This window comes from Trachinotus anak, unplaced genomic scaffold (genome assembly GCF_046630095.1).
Source record: "Trachinotus anak isolate AG129_WGS33_773 ecotype Australia unplaced genomic scaffold, CSIRO_AGI_Tana_v1 ptg000001l, whole genome shotgun sequence".
NCBI classification, from domain to species: domain Eukaryota; kingdom Metazoa; phylum Chordata; class Actinopteri; order Carangiformes; family Carangidae; genus Trachinotus; species Trachinotus anak.
The window spans coordinates 981,934-998,651 of record NW_027273852.1 but is presented as its reverse complement, the minus strand read 5'-3'; the positions used below and the strand labels follow the sequence as shown (position 1 = coordinate 998,651).

General features: G+C 41.1%; 1 protein-coding gene across 4 annotated transcripts in view; it reads left to right on the top strand.

Annotated features, from left to right (window-relative positions):
* The window catches only part of LOC139624894 (poly(rC)-binding protein 3), a 67,590-nt gene that overhangs the window by 38,912 nt on the left and 11,960 nt on the right, over nt 1-16,718 (top strand). For all 4 annotated transcript variants that reach the window (XM_071484553.1, XM_071484501.1, XM_071484324.1 and 1 more), the window contains exons 6-11: nt 9,088-9,246; nt 12,154-12,177; nt 12,274-12,306; nt 12,524-12,640; nt 13,308-13,439; nt 15,990-16,118. In XM_071484553.1, coding sequence (XP_071340654.1) covers nt 9,172-9,246; nt 12,154-12,177; nt 12,274-12,306; nt 12,524-12,640; nt 13,308-13,439; nt 15,990-16,118 — 510 coding nt within the window. In that variant the 5' untranslated portion in view covers nt 9,088-9,171. The remainder of the gene's footprint in view (nt 1-9,087; nt 9,247-12,153; nt 12,178-12,273; nt 12,307-12,523; nt 12,641-13,307; nt 13,440-15,989; nt 16,119-16,718) is intronic.

Sequence of the window (16,718 nt, the reverse complement as noted above, 5' to 3'; positions counted from 1 at the left end):
ACATGATTGGATCTTTGGATTACTGTATTGAGCTCCACAGTGAAGTACTGTAGAATGATGCTGGGTTTGTTGTGTGTAAGTGAAGTCCAGAGCAGGGTGGGGTGAACTGCATGAAGAGAAACCTTAAGGTCAATCATAAATCATAAATACATCATATCAATACTGCAAGGCACAGTCTGCAAAATCAGAGGGGTAGTCCAGAAGCTGGTTTTAGCAGCAAGCAGACAGTAGCATTGAGCTAGCATGTGGGGCTGCTTCGCTGACGTGTCACTCAGAATATCAAGGCACCCATTTCAGTCTTTCGCTACCTCTAATCCCCCCCACCTCTCTCCCAGGACCCCGAGGGGCATCCTAATCTAGGGCACCCATCATGTCTTATGTCCATACAGAGGAAGACACTTTCCCATGCAGTGGTCAAACCATGATGAAACGACTAGCCCGGCTCCGGCATTCGTCCAAACTGGGGAGTATTTTCAGGTTACACGCCAAATGTGACGTCATGAGTTGTGATGTATCGGCCCACATGACTCCATGTCTCGGCCAATGGCCTGCCAGCTTTGCATCTTGTCTTAGTGATATGGGGATATAATATTTCAATTCCATCTTGCTAATCTTTGGTTAACAACTGAAGTGGTGGTCAACTGTGTGGAGCTGTCAAAGGTAAATACTTTTTAAAATAATTATACATGATGTTGGAAATGAGGTTTAAATTCTGTGGTTAAAGGTTGTGATTCTCAGATAGTAAAGATCTTATTCGAGGTCCTTTCTGCTTGACGATTATTTGTAAGTACATTCAAAATGACATCTTCAGTGGAATAAATAATCAGAGCATACGAGAAATTTAAAGTTTTCTGGTGAATCGCCCTGATTGGATGAGATGTTATGTTTTATCATGTTAATTTCTGACATGGTTATTGTAGAAGTATGGACTCATGATTAATAAAAGACATCACAGCTTTGTTGTTGACCTGCTGTTTATCATCTGTCTGTATCTAGATTGAATCTTACTGATTATTCCTTTCATTTAACATAGAAATATTAATGACTTGCTTAAATTGTATTATACAGGCAGGTTTGTGTGTTGAGTTTCCAAGTGTGGGTGTGTGCTGCTAGTGGCAGATTTACTTTCAACGAGCCTAATTTATTGCATTTAACTTCATGATGCAACTGCAAAACTGTATTTCTGCATTTCTGTTTATATGAAAACAGGGAAGACAGTTTGCGATTAGCTTTGTCTAGATCGTGATCTAACGAGTTCAACAGCGTGCAGAAACCGAGCATCGTCTTTCCAGTAGGTTTTTTTTTTTTTTTTTTTTTAATTTGGTTAGAGTGAAGAAAAAAAGAAAGCGTCAGCTAGCATTATTAGCACACACACAAGAATAAATTATATTAGCCCTCCAAGCTAATGCTAGGTGGCAGAGGAACAATGCGAGGGACCGTCAGCTTGAGATTGTAATTTAGGCTGAGATCTCAGCCAGGCCGACTGATTGGAGATGACAGGTTTACAGACCGCTTTCGGGGCAAATGGGAGTGTCTGGCAGGATAGCGGTGGCTGCTTGCAGACAGAGCTGCTGTAACAAAAGGCCTCTCAGCACGTGTGTCTGCGGATATATTCAACCTTCCCTTTCTGCTCTCCAACCACTCATTTTCCAAAATGCATCTGGGCTGTTAGTGGCTTGGAGACCATTTTGAAATCTTAGAAGTTGCTCGCCTACAGAGGGGAGGTGCTAATAGGCCACAGTAGCTAGCAGGAGATGTTTAACCTAAACAAAGGGATGACTCTTCTTGTTCAAGGTTATCATCTTAAAGATGTTTTTGGCAAGCTAATGCACTTAATTGGTCCTCTGCTATATTTAGAAGCATAGCGTGCTCTGCTGGTCAGGAGATTTGACACCGTTATAACTGCTCATTTGTGCAGCCTTCATGAGTCCAGGGACTCTGAAAATATTTTTTAATGAAGAGGCAGAGTAAGAGAGTGCTACATACATAACAAAGGTCTAACCGTTTCACTGGTCGACAGACCAAAAAAATTGCATGGTTAAGATGAGGGGCTTTCATCTAGATGTCTTCTGTGTGACTGTGGAATCCATAAATTTAAAGTCAATTCAGCAACATTACATGAGTCACTAACTATGGTAATGCTCTTGCATATGTGCAATAATGTGCAGCATTAAACAAAGAGCCATTTGACAGCTGGCATTTTCGCAGAAAAGCTATAGGAAACAGATACAGTATGGCTTTATGGAGCCAATACAGTCTACTGTGTGTTTGATGGTGCATATTGCATATATATTCTTGTGTCAGTTCCTATCTTGTTTTAAGTGCAGCAAAAACAATAGTATATCAAAGTATATCAAAATGTTTGCAGCTGATCCATTTTAAACCTGGAGGCTACTGTAATTCTGTGGCTTTTGTCATTTGAGGTTTTCTTTATTCCTTTTCCTGCTTGACATCAAGGTTTATGCTACTGCTGTGATTTCAATGTATGTCAGAGGATAATTGCATCCCTAATAACCTGGTTGTCCTTGGAAACACCATGAATAGACATGGGGAGTGATGAATTGGACATTCAGTCCTTCCTCTGAACCATCAGCAAAGACACTTATCAGTTAAACATACACATATGAGAAGCTTTATATGTGTGTCTGTGCTTTATATATGTGTCTGTGTGTGTGTGTGTGAGTGAGTGTGTGTCTATTTCAGTGTGTGTGTCTAGTGAAGTATTAGTTAGATCATTACACTAATGATCTTTTAATGATCTTTTCCAAACAAATAATCTGACCCTCTTCCCCCACCTCCACCCTTAAAATATTCCTGAGGCCTTGATAGTCACTGGTCATACATGTCCCATGATTCATTACTGTTAAAGTCTGGGGATAAAAATAAGCAAAGCAGCAGCACATTAAATAGGGTAGAGAATCACTGTTACCCTGATGAGCCTACGTTGAAACTGTCAAGTTGTCCATCAGCTGTCAAAGAAAAAAAACACCTTGCTTCGCCTGACTGACTGGGATAATGGCTGAGATGTAGTAATAATTTGCTCTTTAAAGTGTAGATGTTTTCCACTCAAGCAATGGCTACAAATTATATTTGGAAGAAACAAATTAATCACGGGGAATGCCAATGTGCAGCTGGAGCACTACATAACAACCAACATGACAGTTTTGAATGATGTGTCATCTAGCTGTATTCTAAAAGTCATCCTAATTTCTTCGTCTTGTCTAATTTGTAAAATATGCTGCTTAGCTTTCTCGCTGGGATTTAGATGAGACAATTCATAACACTCATATCTGTACTATATAACAGTGTGGTGACAGTTAGCTTAGCATATAGACTAGAAACAGGGGGGAAACAGCTATTCTGGCTTTGTCCAAAGGTAAAAACAGACACCTCCCAGCACCTCTACATCTAACTCATCAGCATATCATATCTTGTTTGTTTAATATGCATAAAAACTGAAGCGTAAAAATGAATAGCTGTTGTTTTTCAGGGGATTATGTGCATGACTTTTTCTTGGCTAGATGCAGGAACTCCCATCTTCTTGAGCCTGCCAGGTAACCAGTGGAGAAAACTGTGCAAAAGTTTTAGGCAGGTTAGATTCTTACCCATCATGCAGTACTGTCAGAGATGCATCTGATCAGTCTCAAATTCAAACTGCAGCATGACAACAACTCCAAACATAAAGTCAGAGTCCTAAAGAACTATCTTCAGTGACTAGAAGAACAACGAGTCCCGAAACAGATGGTCTGGCCTCCAAAGAGCCCTGATCTCAGCATTATGGAGTCGGTCTGGGATCACATGAGGAGACACTGAGACAGACTCAATCCACAGAGGAATCTGTGCAGAAGTGAATCTCTGAGAAGTGGTGCTATTTTAAAGGATAAGGTTGTCATGCCAATTTTCTATTTTTTTTGTCATTACTTTTATTGATTTTTAAACCTCAACAAACACATACACACTCATTAGCAACAACAAAGAAAGGCAAACGAAAGAAAAATCCCACTCCAAACAACAACATCAGACAACAACAAATGCCACAGTATACAAAAATTAAAATAAATATGATATGTATAGATGAAACAATCAACCACTGCGCTCCAGGGAGAAGCAAACAAATCAGACTCTCAGTAGGAAAGAATGCAAATGTTTCCCTGAGTCTCCAGACTTTATGATTCAGATCAAGGGTTTCTCCAGTGGGAGAACAGCTGATATCTGTGTTCTGCACATCATTTTCAACATAAGGAATAGTTACATGTTTGAGGATCTGAGTCTGTGATCAGGATGAATGCATCTCAAGCCTTTTCTTCATATTTCAAAAAGAAAGGAATGAGAATGGCTGCAGCTCTTTTACTCTGTGAAAGGGAGGAGAAACAAACTTGGCCAAACCAAACTCTCCTAAGATGCAGATGTTGTGTATCATGTTGAGGTTTTTCTGCTTAATGCGCTTAGTTAATTAATAAATGAAAACTATTCATGGTGTTATTTTTTTAAAGCATCCTCACATAACTTTTAGTCCTTTCAGTTCTTGCACAGTACTATAATCCTTCAAGCTTCATGAGCTGCGTGCTGAGGCTGACAGGCCCAATGACTTTAAAGAGGCAAACGTGTTCTCATTGCTTTTAAAATCATTCTCACCTGGTGTTAGCGTCATATACTGCATGTAGCTAAATCTCAAATCTTTTTTTTTTTGTTGTTTTTTTTGGCGATTTGATGTGTTTTATTATGAAATAGGACAGTGAAGAGTGACAGGAAATGGGGAAGAAGGGGAATGACATGCAGCTTAAGTCTGGCTAGCTGGGAGTCGAACCGGGGACTCACCTGCTCAGAGCATTTGCGTCCACTTGGTATGCGCCCTAAACATTTGGCTATATGTTCCAAAAGTAAAACAGCGGAATAAATACATCAGGTCATACTGTATACTGTGACCCTTAAACACACTAATTAGTAACTTTTCAAACAGAAAGGAAAAATACAGAAATACCAAAAACAGTATTTCAGCGCAGCACTGTGGGCTGTAGACAGTGACATAAATGAAGAACATGGTAACACCACGATAAGATTCAGTAAACAATAATCAACCCCCCCCCCCCCCCCCCCCCCTCCCCCGCATCAAGGCGAACAAGCACGTACATTCTTCTAGCAAGACCAACATTAATATTCCAGCAGTTTTTCAGTTTTTCTCTTCAGAAGTTCACTGGAGTGAACAGATCCATGGATGGACAGAATCAACAACGTTATTTGACACATGAGCTTGTTAGCACCTTTGATTCTGCACACATCCTGCTGTCTGCCACCTTTAAGCAAACACACTGCGATCATTAGACCCGGAGCAAGGCGGTCACTTTTACATGAATAGGCTTTTGTTGTTTTGTTTTGCCAATTTTAAAAGCCGCCACATCAGGCTTTCTTTCATTGTTCACTAGGTTTTGCTAGTTGGTTTGTAAAAATAGCATCAGCATGAGGTGCAAAAAGCACTGAGCCCAACAATACGTGCACCAAATTGGCAGCTTTGCATATACTATATACGTATATATCTATAATTTGAATTATATGTCAAATTAAGAAAAGGTTAGGAACAGTTTTTTGTCTTTTCCTCCTGCCAAATACCGGCTGTGCAAAATGTTCAACTGTATGAAATAAATTAAAGTCGTTTGCAGATGATTTCAGATACTTATTCGATTAAATTTCTGTGCAAAACTCTTCTGTGCCTGACTGACATTTTTATAAACAAATACAGTATTTGTAAGGAATCAGAAAAGGGAATCCACAGTACTATGAAAGTCACACAAACACTTAGGGTGCATACCAAGGCACTGCAGGAGGTCATTAGAGCAGCTGAATACTCACTGTTACTGTTCTCTGGACAAATGAGTCAGATGGAAACTGTCATACATTTCCTGCTAAAACAAGAAACAGTGGCACAGCTGCGTCTTCTTTCTTGATCGTCATGCGTTTCCTCGGCTAAAGGCTAAAGGAGATAGCAAAAGATCCATCAGACCTTATTTTAATGATGTAATGTGGCAATGGTAAACTGGTGTTATGATGTGGAAGTGTTGACGTCAGACACCAGGTGGCTTTAAGATCCAGCTGCGACAGTAATGATAAAAAGTAGCCTGCAGCAATAATTTTCTAATTAATTTTTAAAGCCAACCATTCTACATGAACTCAAAACCTAAACAAGCCAACAACCAGACCCTGTACATGGCCTGCAAACAATCACAAGTCACATACTGTGTAAAGGTAGGCCCTGTCCACCATGTTTAGTGTGTATGTGTGTTGCAGGGAGACACATTCACAACTTCAGCACACCACATCTTACTGTACATTTAGGCAGGAACCTCTGTATCATTATAATTGCACAGACAATTACTACATTACCAGGGATTTAATATCTTGAATTTGACTATTGTGGAAAATCAGAAAAATGTTTTTCAAAGTCAGATATTTCATTGCAATAAATTCAGTTGCATTTAAATGTCAACACTAAATATTCAATAGTGATTAAAGGTTGTGCAGACGATCATCACTGCCACTAGATGTTGCACTAGACCACCAGCACCTCAGACCAAAACAAACGCTTTGTCACCACCAGCAGACCAGGATTCGAGATGGTAGTCCCCACGGCCAGTCCGCCTGTTCTCTGGTCTCAGTCTCATTCTTTGTCGGAGGTTGACGCTGCTTCCTGCACTGTGTCATCTAACATGTGGGCGGTGCCTGTGTGGTTATAAATGTGAAGAGGAACAATGGTTTAACAGGAGGGATCCACACGCACGAACATGTATATGCACTATCACTATCACTATCATATCATACATGTACTGCCAGCTACCAAAACAATGAACATTGAAACTCAGATTACAACACACACAGAAGGGATGTGACTTAGCCCTCTGCTCAGGACGCCATTACTCCACTATATCTTTACACAGAAAATAACTGTTTACTGCTATATTATTGTTTAAAATCTCATTAAAGAACATTTAAATTTCAAAATGTGGTATTCAGTTGCGGATTCAAAATTCAAATCTGTTGAGTCTAATATTTCTAATATTTTTTCTTTCTAATAGGATTTTTTTTCCACTAATAACTTAAAACACAGAATGTAGCCTGTATTTTAGGAGAACACAGGAGGTGAGGGTTTTATGTCCTTTTTTTCTCAAATGGGCACAAAACAACAAAATAGCCTCAGGTTGTGTCTGACTGAAAATTAGAATTTGTTTGTAGACCAAACAAGCCACCAAAAACCCCAGAACAGCCCAACTTCAGTCTACAGAGTAAGAGATTGGAAGAGAATACCTGGGGCCATTTGATATCTGTATTCTGAAAACTGAATAATAGACTTGTGCAGTTAATGATAACAGCAGAGAGTCAGTTGAGTGGGTGACATATCGGTGGATGATTTGAAATGAACATTTTGATCCTTGTTGTTTGTGTGATAGGACAATAGCCACAGGGTTAGTGAGCAACACCAAAGTGGTAGCTGCTGAAGCCACTAGGGCAGATCAGTTTCTGTATCACACGGCTCAGGAGATATTTAAATTCACATAAATAAAGCTCAGTCCTAACTTGGCAACCATGCAGAAACTCCTTTATTCTACTTTTATTCTGGCCATATTTTACACTTTTCCTGTGTTTTATTTGAAGTGTTGATTTCCATCTCAGTGTAGTTTTACATCTCCTCTCTCAGGCCTCTCTCTGCAGCTGTAGTAACAACTGGTCAGTGAGCCAATCAGAGAAGAGGCTCTGAGTCTTCCCTCAGAGCCTCTTCTCTGAGTCTTCCCTCTGATTCGCTGACTGTTTTCTGAGTGATCGAGTAAAAATATTGCAGATTTCAGGTAAAAACTCAGAGAAACCAAACACTCAGAGAATGCCCACCTGGATGAGGGCAGCGACTGTTCAGTTGTGACATCACAAAGTTACAGAAGATGGCTCTTTTTAAGGCCCAGTCTCTGAATTCAGGCTGTGTGCATTTCTGTGTGGACTGAGCACTTTGATACTTTCACAGTATTAATATATAAAAGACTTGGAAAACTAACTTTATAGAATGTTGGACCTTTAAATTATTTCTCCGTAACATATAAGTGCAGGATGTCGACTTTGCAAGTTACAAACAAGTTCCAATGAACACAACACTGGGTCATTTTTTATAACTTATTCTACAAACCACTTTTTTTTGCACAGCCATACAGACTGCCCGCTTTGCCAACGGGAGGTAAAGTAATTTGACTGACTGTAATGAAGCCGCTGCAGGAAACCTTTAGTGTCTGACTCAGAGAAAAAGAGCATTTTACAGTAGAGGACTTTGCCACTAAGTGTTCTGCAAGTCATTGCACTGCACATTTACATGAACATTATTGCAAAGAATAGATTCGTGTTCAGGACTTTAGTTGATGCAGTCATTAACATCATTTAGTTCATCTCTGGTGCAGTCCTGTCTGAGTTATGATGATTTTAAATTTTGACATTTTCAGACAGCAAATAGATAAGAAAAATAGCAGGGGGAAGTGAACCTAATTACATTTGGCTATCAACAGACTTTCTAGGCACAATCATGTATCATTCATGGGGCAAACATTGTGTGGGGACTTCATAAGAGTGATGGCTCACTGTGTTGTATTTGCAGACACACCACTGTTTTATTTTTAGCCCACCTTTTTGGCTTGAGTATCAGCAGCAGCAGGAGATGTTATGACCTGTAAGGCTCCTGAATGACAAGCCACCACGCGTTTTTTTTTTCTTAATATAAGCATTTAGAGAAAAAAATGATCTTATTGCACGTGTGAAGACATGAAAAATACATGCTGTCAAGAGCTAATGCACAGTTGCAGTATGCATTAATTAAAGACCCAGCACTTGAAATGCTTGAAAGCCTCATGTGGTGTTAAAGTAACATGTAGTAAAATTAGAAACTAACCATTCTGTGAGTTTCACAGCTTGAATATAGATGTGGCACGGCAACCTGCAGTCTTAGGTGTTGTAGTTTTATGCAACAGAACTGAAGCTTGCATCACCTTGTGTGTTCTGCCTGTTTCAATGTATAGATAAATACAGTGTTAATGTGTTTTTATGTGATGTTGCGTTTTGCAGGTGACTGGCTGGCTGGAATACCACCCTACTCCTTCTCCTTCTGAGGACATCCCATTCCAGGACCGCTCTTACCTCCCCTCCAGCATGGAGCCCACCAAAGTCCAGTCAGAGGGCGGCCTCAATGTCACTCTCACCATCCGCCTCCTCATGCATGGAAAAGTAGGCAGGCACTGAGTCTTATACTGGCTGTGGATAAAGTGAGAAATAATATATGGGGAATTTGTCTTTATTCCAGGGGCCTTTAAGTTGTTAATGAGCTTTGTTCTGTTGGATTTACTGGGAATAAAACATGGCACCTGAGGTTTTGGTGCTGCTGCTTCCAGTGTAGTTTTCAGCTTCTTAAACTTTGGCACACTGGTGCTCTCTGCTCTGCCAAGAACGTCTCTGTGCTCATAAACTGACAGCAACTGTATTTAGCTTTCCGATGTTCATTCATTAAAGTCCTTCACTTTACTGAATAGTTAAAGAGACCACATGCCTGGAATCACTGTGGCTCATCGGCCTTCAGAAATAAAAACTGCACTTCCAGACCGAAAGAGTGGACGGGCCACCACTACGGTTTTTCTCTGCTTTCGACTCTGCTCAGTTCTTATTAGCCCGCTGTGTTTTCTCACATTTCCCAGGCTGTAGTGTTTAACCCATAAGTGGGCACCAACATCTTGTTCATGTTTGTTTTTCAGGCACTTATGTGTAGCATGCCTCTCTTCCTCCCCTCAACCCCTTCTCTTTAAGAGGTTGTCAGAGTTGGTGTGTGTCTGTGTGTGTGTGCATGCATGCGTTGGCCTGCTTATGTGCAATCATTCATGCTTGGTTAATGTGGCTTTTGCTTTCCTGCCCCTCCTGCAGTAAGGTGCTAAAACTGTGGTCCACAAATTTGCAATAACTAAGCTGCAATCACTTTTTTTTTAAGTCTATAGAGTTTGTTAAAGGGCAAAGTATGTGTGAAATAGACTAAAGGTTATGTAGCAGTTTCTCTGTTTCAATGGCTGTGTCTTAAGGGAGGTGTCCTGGCAGCTAGACAGCTGTAAAACCAACACCACACATTTCTGGCCATATTGGTGTGGTGTGCACCGTGAAGGCTGGAGCCAACATCTTCCCTTTGTTTTGTGTGCCAAGCAGTTGGCAGCTCAAGAATTCACCCGCTGCATGGCCGCTCAAGCAGGAAGTCCAGAGTCTGGTGACCTGGTGATCGTTTGAATAACCCTGCAGCCAGACTGGCCCAGACAGACCCCTACAGCCTGCCAGAAGATGGCGTACAACTGCCACGGGGGAGGACTTTGGCAGCATGACCCACATCTGTCTTCCTCAGCAAAAACCCTGCGGCTATTGTGCGAGCATGGTCTGGGTGCAGGTACCCTGCCAGCACCATCCCTTCACCCTTCACCCCACTGATCCAAATGGGCTGTAGCCTTCTCTCCAGACATGTTTCTTCCAGACTTGCCCACAGCATGTGCCTGCCACTTCCTCTCTCTCACACTTTTGTTTTGATGTCTGAAAGACTTGGTGGTCTTGTGGACTGTACCATCTTACAATAATCTTATTATTTTTAAATTGAAGTATAGGGTATTTGATCTTCAGATTCAGAGACAAGAAAGAGACCAGACTGTGAGACTTGATAAAAATGGGAGAGGGTCCAAGTCCATCAGTGAACATGAGCTGAAACGCAGTGGTTAGGAGGCACAGGAAGAATGATACTACTAATAACAAAAGGCGCAGTGGCAATTGATGAAACATGATGCCACATACAGTTCACTATTTATACAAACTTACATTGAAACGCAGACGGGCGATTGCTTCTCATTTAGCCCAAAGATTATCTGTGGAAATTGGTGTTTCACTGACTGATCAGACGGTGTAAAGGACACTGCTCGACGTCAACATGTAGGGACGGAGGCTTGATGAATGTTGGCAGCACATTCTGTGGTCAGATGAAATCAAATACAAGTGTTTGGATCAGCCAGGATCACCACAGCAACACATGGAGGTGGGTCTGTGCTGATACGTGGCTGCATGAGTCCAACAGGTGTAGGGGAGATGACATTTATACACAAATACTGAATGAAACGATGACTCCCGGTCTCAAGATGCTTGGCAGGAGAGGAAATTTCAAATATGACAATCATCCTAAACACACTGTGAAACTCACACAAGAGTCTGTAAAGAAGAAAGAGGAGAAAACTTTGATCTGGCCAAGTCTGTCCCCTGACTTGAATCCAATAGAAAAACTCTGGAGTATTTTAAAGAATAAGGTACAGAAACAAAACCCCCTCCAGCAAGGAGCAGCTGCACAGAATCACCGGTGAAGAATGACAGAACATCTCTCCACAGAATTGTGCAATCATCCATGCCCAGGAGGATCGAATCTGTTATCAAAACTAAAGGCGAACATACAAAGAAATATTAAAGTGGAAGAATGGAATCTCACTGATGAAGAGTGTATTGATTTTGATGCAGCTGGTTGTTGAATATCAGTGTTGTTGTAGCTGTTTGTGGCGCAGGAGCTCTCCTTTAGTCTTCCTGTTGTTTTCCCAGGTTTTGAGGATGAAGTTAAAGCCTAACTTAAGCAGTAAACTGTTTTTACTGAAGCTTAGTTTCAGTCTACTTGTGAAATGTGAGTGATACCTAATTGTTTCAGACCTGGAATAAAGATTATATTAGAGCGCAACAGCAAAGTGTTTCTGCTGTGTGACTTTGCATACTGCAGGGCTTGATAGATATAAATGGATGTTTTGGGGAAAAACGTCGCTCTGAACAACAACTGTCCTGCAGCTTAAACATCACAGTGGATGTAACCATCGCAGTCACAGAGGACATGTCGGGGAGCGTTGACGCTTGCAGCCAGCGCTGCCCCTCTGTCCTCTCCCCACTGTGCCACTCCAAGCTCATGAAGAGTGATTACATGCGTATGAAAAGTGTGGCCCTTGACACCACCGTGTAGCTGTGCCCCCATACTGTTTCACACCTTGTCTGGGAAAAACAACAGTAAGCAGGTTTGATAGTGTAAATTTATCCGGGAGATTCTTTGATGAATCCTGATTGTTTTCTCCTTTTTGTGTTTTACTGCAGGAAGTCGGAAGCATAATTGGAAAGGTATGAATTTCTATTAGCTCACACATGTCTATGCCCATATTCACACTCAAACCACGCTTGAATGATTTTTAATTACTGATTTTCCCTTTTTTCCAGAAAGGGGAGACAGTAAAAAAGATGCGGGAAGAGGTGAGTTTCAGTATTTAGAAGCATCATTTAATTTATTAGATAACACGAACAAGTAATAACACGTAAATAAATAAACAATACAAAATAGCTTAAAATTACTGTCAAACTCATTTATTTATTATTATTATTATTATTATTATTTGGTCCAGATGCATTTCAGGATTAAGGTCTCACATCACCTATACTGACTCCAACAATGAGTGCATTATTTTTCCAGAGTGGAGCACGAATCAATATTTCTGAGGGCAACTGTCCGGAGAGGATTGTCACCATCACCGGACCAACAGACACCATCTTCAAGGCTTTCGCCATGATTGCCTACAAATTTGAGGAGGTATGATTAATAGCAGCATTTTCTCTCTGTCATGTCTCGTGTACTTTAACAAACTGACGTTTCAGCTCACGAGGCATATGCAATGATGGAGTCCAATAGGATTTCCAGTCCTTTTTGTCCTCTTCCTGTGCACACAAAGACTGCAGACTGCCAGGAGTTCATTTGTGTCATTTTAGATTAGTGTTAACTGTCATTATATTTCCAACGGTTCTTTCTGCCTGCATTGCCATCTCAATTTGAAACAGCTGACACCAAGATCCGTCTGTGCATTACCAGACCACAGCTTAGTTTGTATAATATTTCCATTTTACACAAACCTCCAGTTGTTTTTCTCACAGGGCAAAGAGATGCATAAGGTGCACAGTGCGTCACTGTGACAGATATCAGTGCCACTTGGTTGTAATAGGTGAATTTAAATCATCTCCTTACAGCTATCTCTCCCTCTGATCTGGCGTCTTTGATGTCACTCATCTAATTGACACACTCATCCACTGTGACTGGCACTTGCAAGAGGAGACCCACTGCTGTGTCGTCTGTGACCGGTGTGAAGTCTGCGCTGCCTGGCCGCAGCGCTTGTTATTTACAGGAAAACCTTGCTGCTCTCCTCAGTCGCATTGAGAAAATATTGCCCTTGCAAAATAAACATTATATGTTCTCATTTTCTCAGGACATAATAAATTCCATGAGCAACAGCCCAGCGACCAGCAAGCCCCCCGTCACCTTAAGGCTTGTAGTGCCAGCCAGCCAGTGTGGCTCCCTCATAGGAAAAGGAGGCTCCAAAATAAAAGAAATGAGAGAGGTATGATATGGATATTTTTACTAAGCAGATGCTAGAGCCTGGCTTTTTCCCATTTTCAACCTGTTTCTTTATGTGAGACAAACAGAACATGCAGTGCAGCCAAATGTTCTTGGCTACATCACATGTTCTGTTTGCCCGTTCATCTCTGGATGACGACACTCTGACCTTTTTATTTTGTCAGTTTAGCCAATGAGGATGGACTAAGTGGCCGTACTCATTAAAAGATATTTATATGTCTTTCTTAAGCTAAGTGACATGAAGGGTGGCAAGGTGACATGATTGGAGGGCTCCAGTAGAAGCACGACTATCCTGACGTTTGTTCTGGGTCACAGAGGTGTTGTCCTCTCATTGGTTCTACAAGGTTAATGGTGCAAAGTCAGATGCGTGCCCCATCTATGGGAGGCTTAAGGGGTGCAAAACACACATGGGAATCGATAGCCTACATCTACAGTCTATAACTAAGACTGAAGCCCTGTTCAGACTGCATTTATTTCTGTCGGGGAGGTAGGGATGAAATTTCAACATCACCTGTTGCTGTTCAACAATTTTGATCCTGTACAGAGGACCTATTTGGGTCATTTTTCACTGCCACCCCAGAAATAATTACACCCACAATTCTCTGCTGTTTTTCAGAGAACTTGCTGGTCTTCCTGTCATTTAAATCAGGCCTGGAACATTTTTTTTTTTTAATCAGCTCAGTGTTAACTTTCACTTTTGTGTGAAAATAGAGGAAGTCAAAAAGGTTTTTGCTAGAACAAAAGATGGAAAAAATGCTAATACTAATATGTAGCTGTGTTGTGGAACCGTTGTGATGACTATGAATTGCAGCTATCAGCAGAGTAGTGCTGCATTATTAATTGAAAGTGCTATATCCAGATCACAGGAGCTGCAGTTGTTTTGTTAAAGGTAAATGTGTGAAAACATTGCTGTGCATTGTTAGCACCATAGGTGTTGTAGGGCTACAGAGATGCCCGGGCCTACAAATCATAAAGGAGCATGCTTGTTTGGTGCAGGCCCCAACAAAAAATCATATTACCATTATCATTTTTCAAAATTTTCAACAAAAATGAAATGCAAAAATTATCATTCCAACTGAAATCATGACTAATATTGCAAACACAATAAATGCCAAAATAATCAGGTAGCCACTGGTATTCTAATAAGAGCTCTGTTTTTTAAGCCTGTATTTGCTTACAGCTGGGAAAACTAGCATCATTAAAAGAATGCTGATATAGGTATTAGCAGTTCTTGTTTACAGTGTGTCAATGGATGTACAAACAGCTATCACTGAATCACAACTTCAAAACCTGAAGATACAGAGGCATCATTTTTCTATGATTTCCAAGCACTTGTATGTACATTTATTTGGGACGCATTAGAAGCAGTATGATTTTTTGACTCAAATTTACCTCACACATCATCTTTGCCTCGCATTTCTCCCTCTGTGCCTCCCCTTCAACCCTCCCCCAGTGAGGGCTGGTGAAGGTCCACATCTATTACAGAACACATTCAGCAATTCACCATTGGTTAAAATGCCTTCCTGAACAACACTGAGGAGCCCACTGAATTTTTTTTGTTCCCCACCTCCCCCTGTGCTCTTAATCTCCTCCGAATGGGGCTTATGAGTCGAGAGCCATGTTAGTATATCTGTGAGGCTGCACTCCAGCACAGCTGTGTTTGGGCTTTACTTTTTAACTTCCACTCTCAGCATACTAACATACTCTGATGGACAATTTAAAAAAGTAACTGCACTCACTCTAATAATCCTATTTACATGCTTCCTCCACACTGCAGCAGTAATGTAGGATACCATTGTAGAGCAACGCTACATTACAGTTAGGTGGGGTAACAAGTACAATTGCCCACATCTGACCACACCCAGCTGTGGTATTGGGTGTGGTCAGTGTAGAGGACAGTGCTGCTACATTTTGGACTCTCCAAAATCATTCCTCTCAGGACCATGGATATCTGTACCACATTTCATGCCAATCCATCCTTAATCCTCACCAAGGTCAGCATGATTCGTCTGAATATCTGTACAAAATTTAATTAAAAGCAAGCACATAATTGTTGGGATATTGAAGACATAGCCACACCCCAGCTGGGCTAAAAAAACTTAGTGACATTAGCTGTCCCCTAATGACCAGCATGAACATAATCTGTTGAAAAGCCCCAGCGCTGAAAGAGTGGAGAGAGTGCGTCACTCCTGCCTTCAGGTTGATGTCATCTGGAGCTAAAAGCAGAGGCCTGTTACTCTGGTCCTAAAGGCAGCATGCTGTGCTCCCACATGGCCCATCACAAGAAGCTTACCAATCATGGTGCTCTTTCAGATCCTGAAAAAGTGTTGATACAGGACTAGAGTCTTTTATACAGGCTTCTCCAGGAAGAGTTGGATGATGATGGATGATTGGCAGAATGAGCACTTTTCAATATCAATGTGCTTTCCTGTGGAAGTGAATTCCTGTGGGACCTTTCAGAGCACAGCACAGCCTGTATGAGTTAAAACTGAATCCTGTCAAGGTCTCATAAAAGTCCCTTACTTTACTCCAGTCCACAGGGGCCCAGGTTCAGGTGGCAGGGGACATGCTGCCCAACTCCACAGAACGTGCAGTGACAATCTCCGGGACCCCAGAGGCCATCATCCAGTGTGTCAAACAAATCTGTGTGGTTATGCTGGAGGTAGAGTATAACAAGATTTAGCAAAACTGTTTGAATTTTACTGTTAATGATACTAAGAATGAAGTTCTGTTATTCTCATACACCTTAAGAAAACCATTATTCAACAGTACTCTGGGTTGTGCTGCATTTCTGACTCATGACATTCACAGTTTATAGCAGTAAAACACATGTTCCCAGGAATCAGCTTTTGAATGGCACTGAGTGGTGAACATTTCCTTCAGAAAAAGAAAAAAAAAAGTACAAGTTAGTCAACACCTAGGTCAGACACACCTGGATGTCTATAAAAGTCATCTTGACTAGCAATCTGCTTTTGTACTGGAGGCATTAAAAGGGAGATTATTGGGTAGTCATGAGAAAGTAACTCAGGAATTATTTGCAGTGTAGATACTTAGAGAGTTATGACTTAAATCATCACATTACAGTTTAGAGGAAGTAATTGTAAGAACCATAAGGGAACTATGCAGCAGAACTGTCAGGAAAACATATGTGAAGATTCTCACTCATCCAGTTCTTTGTTATCCAACACAAGTTGAATCGAGTGCAGCTGGACTGGATTGTAGAGACTTAAAGGTGTTTCACCTCTCATCCAAGAGGCTTCTT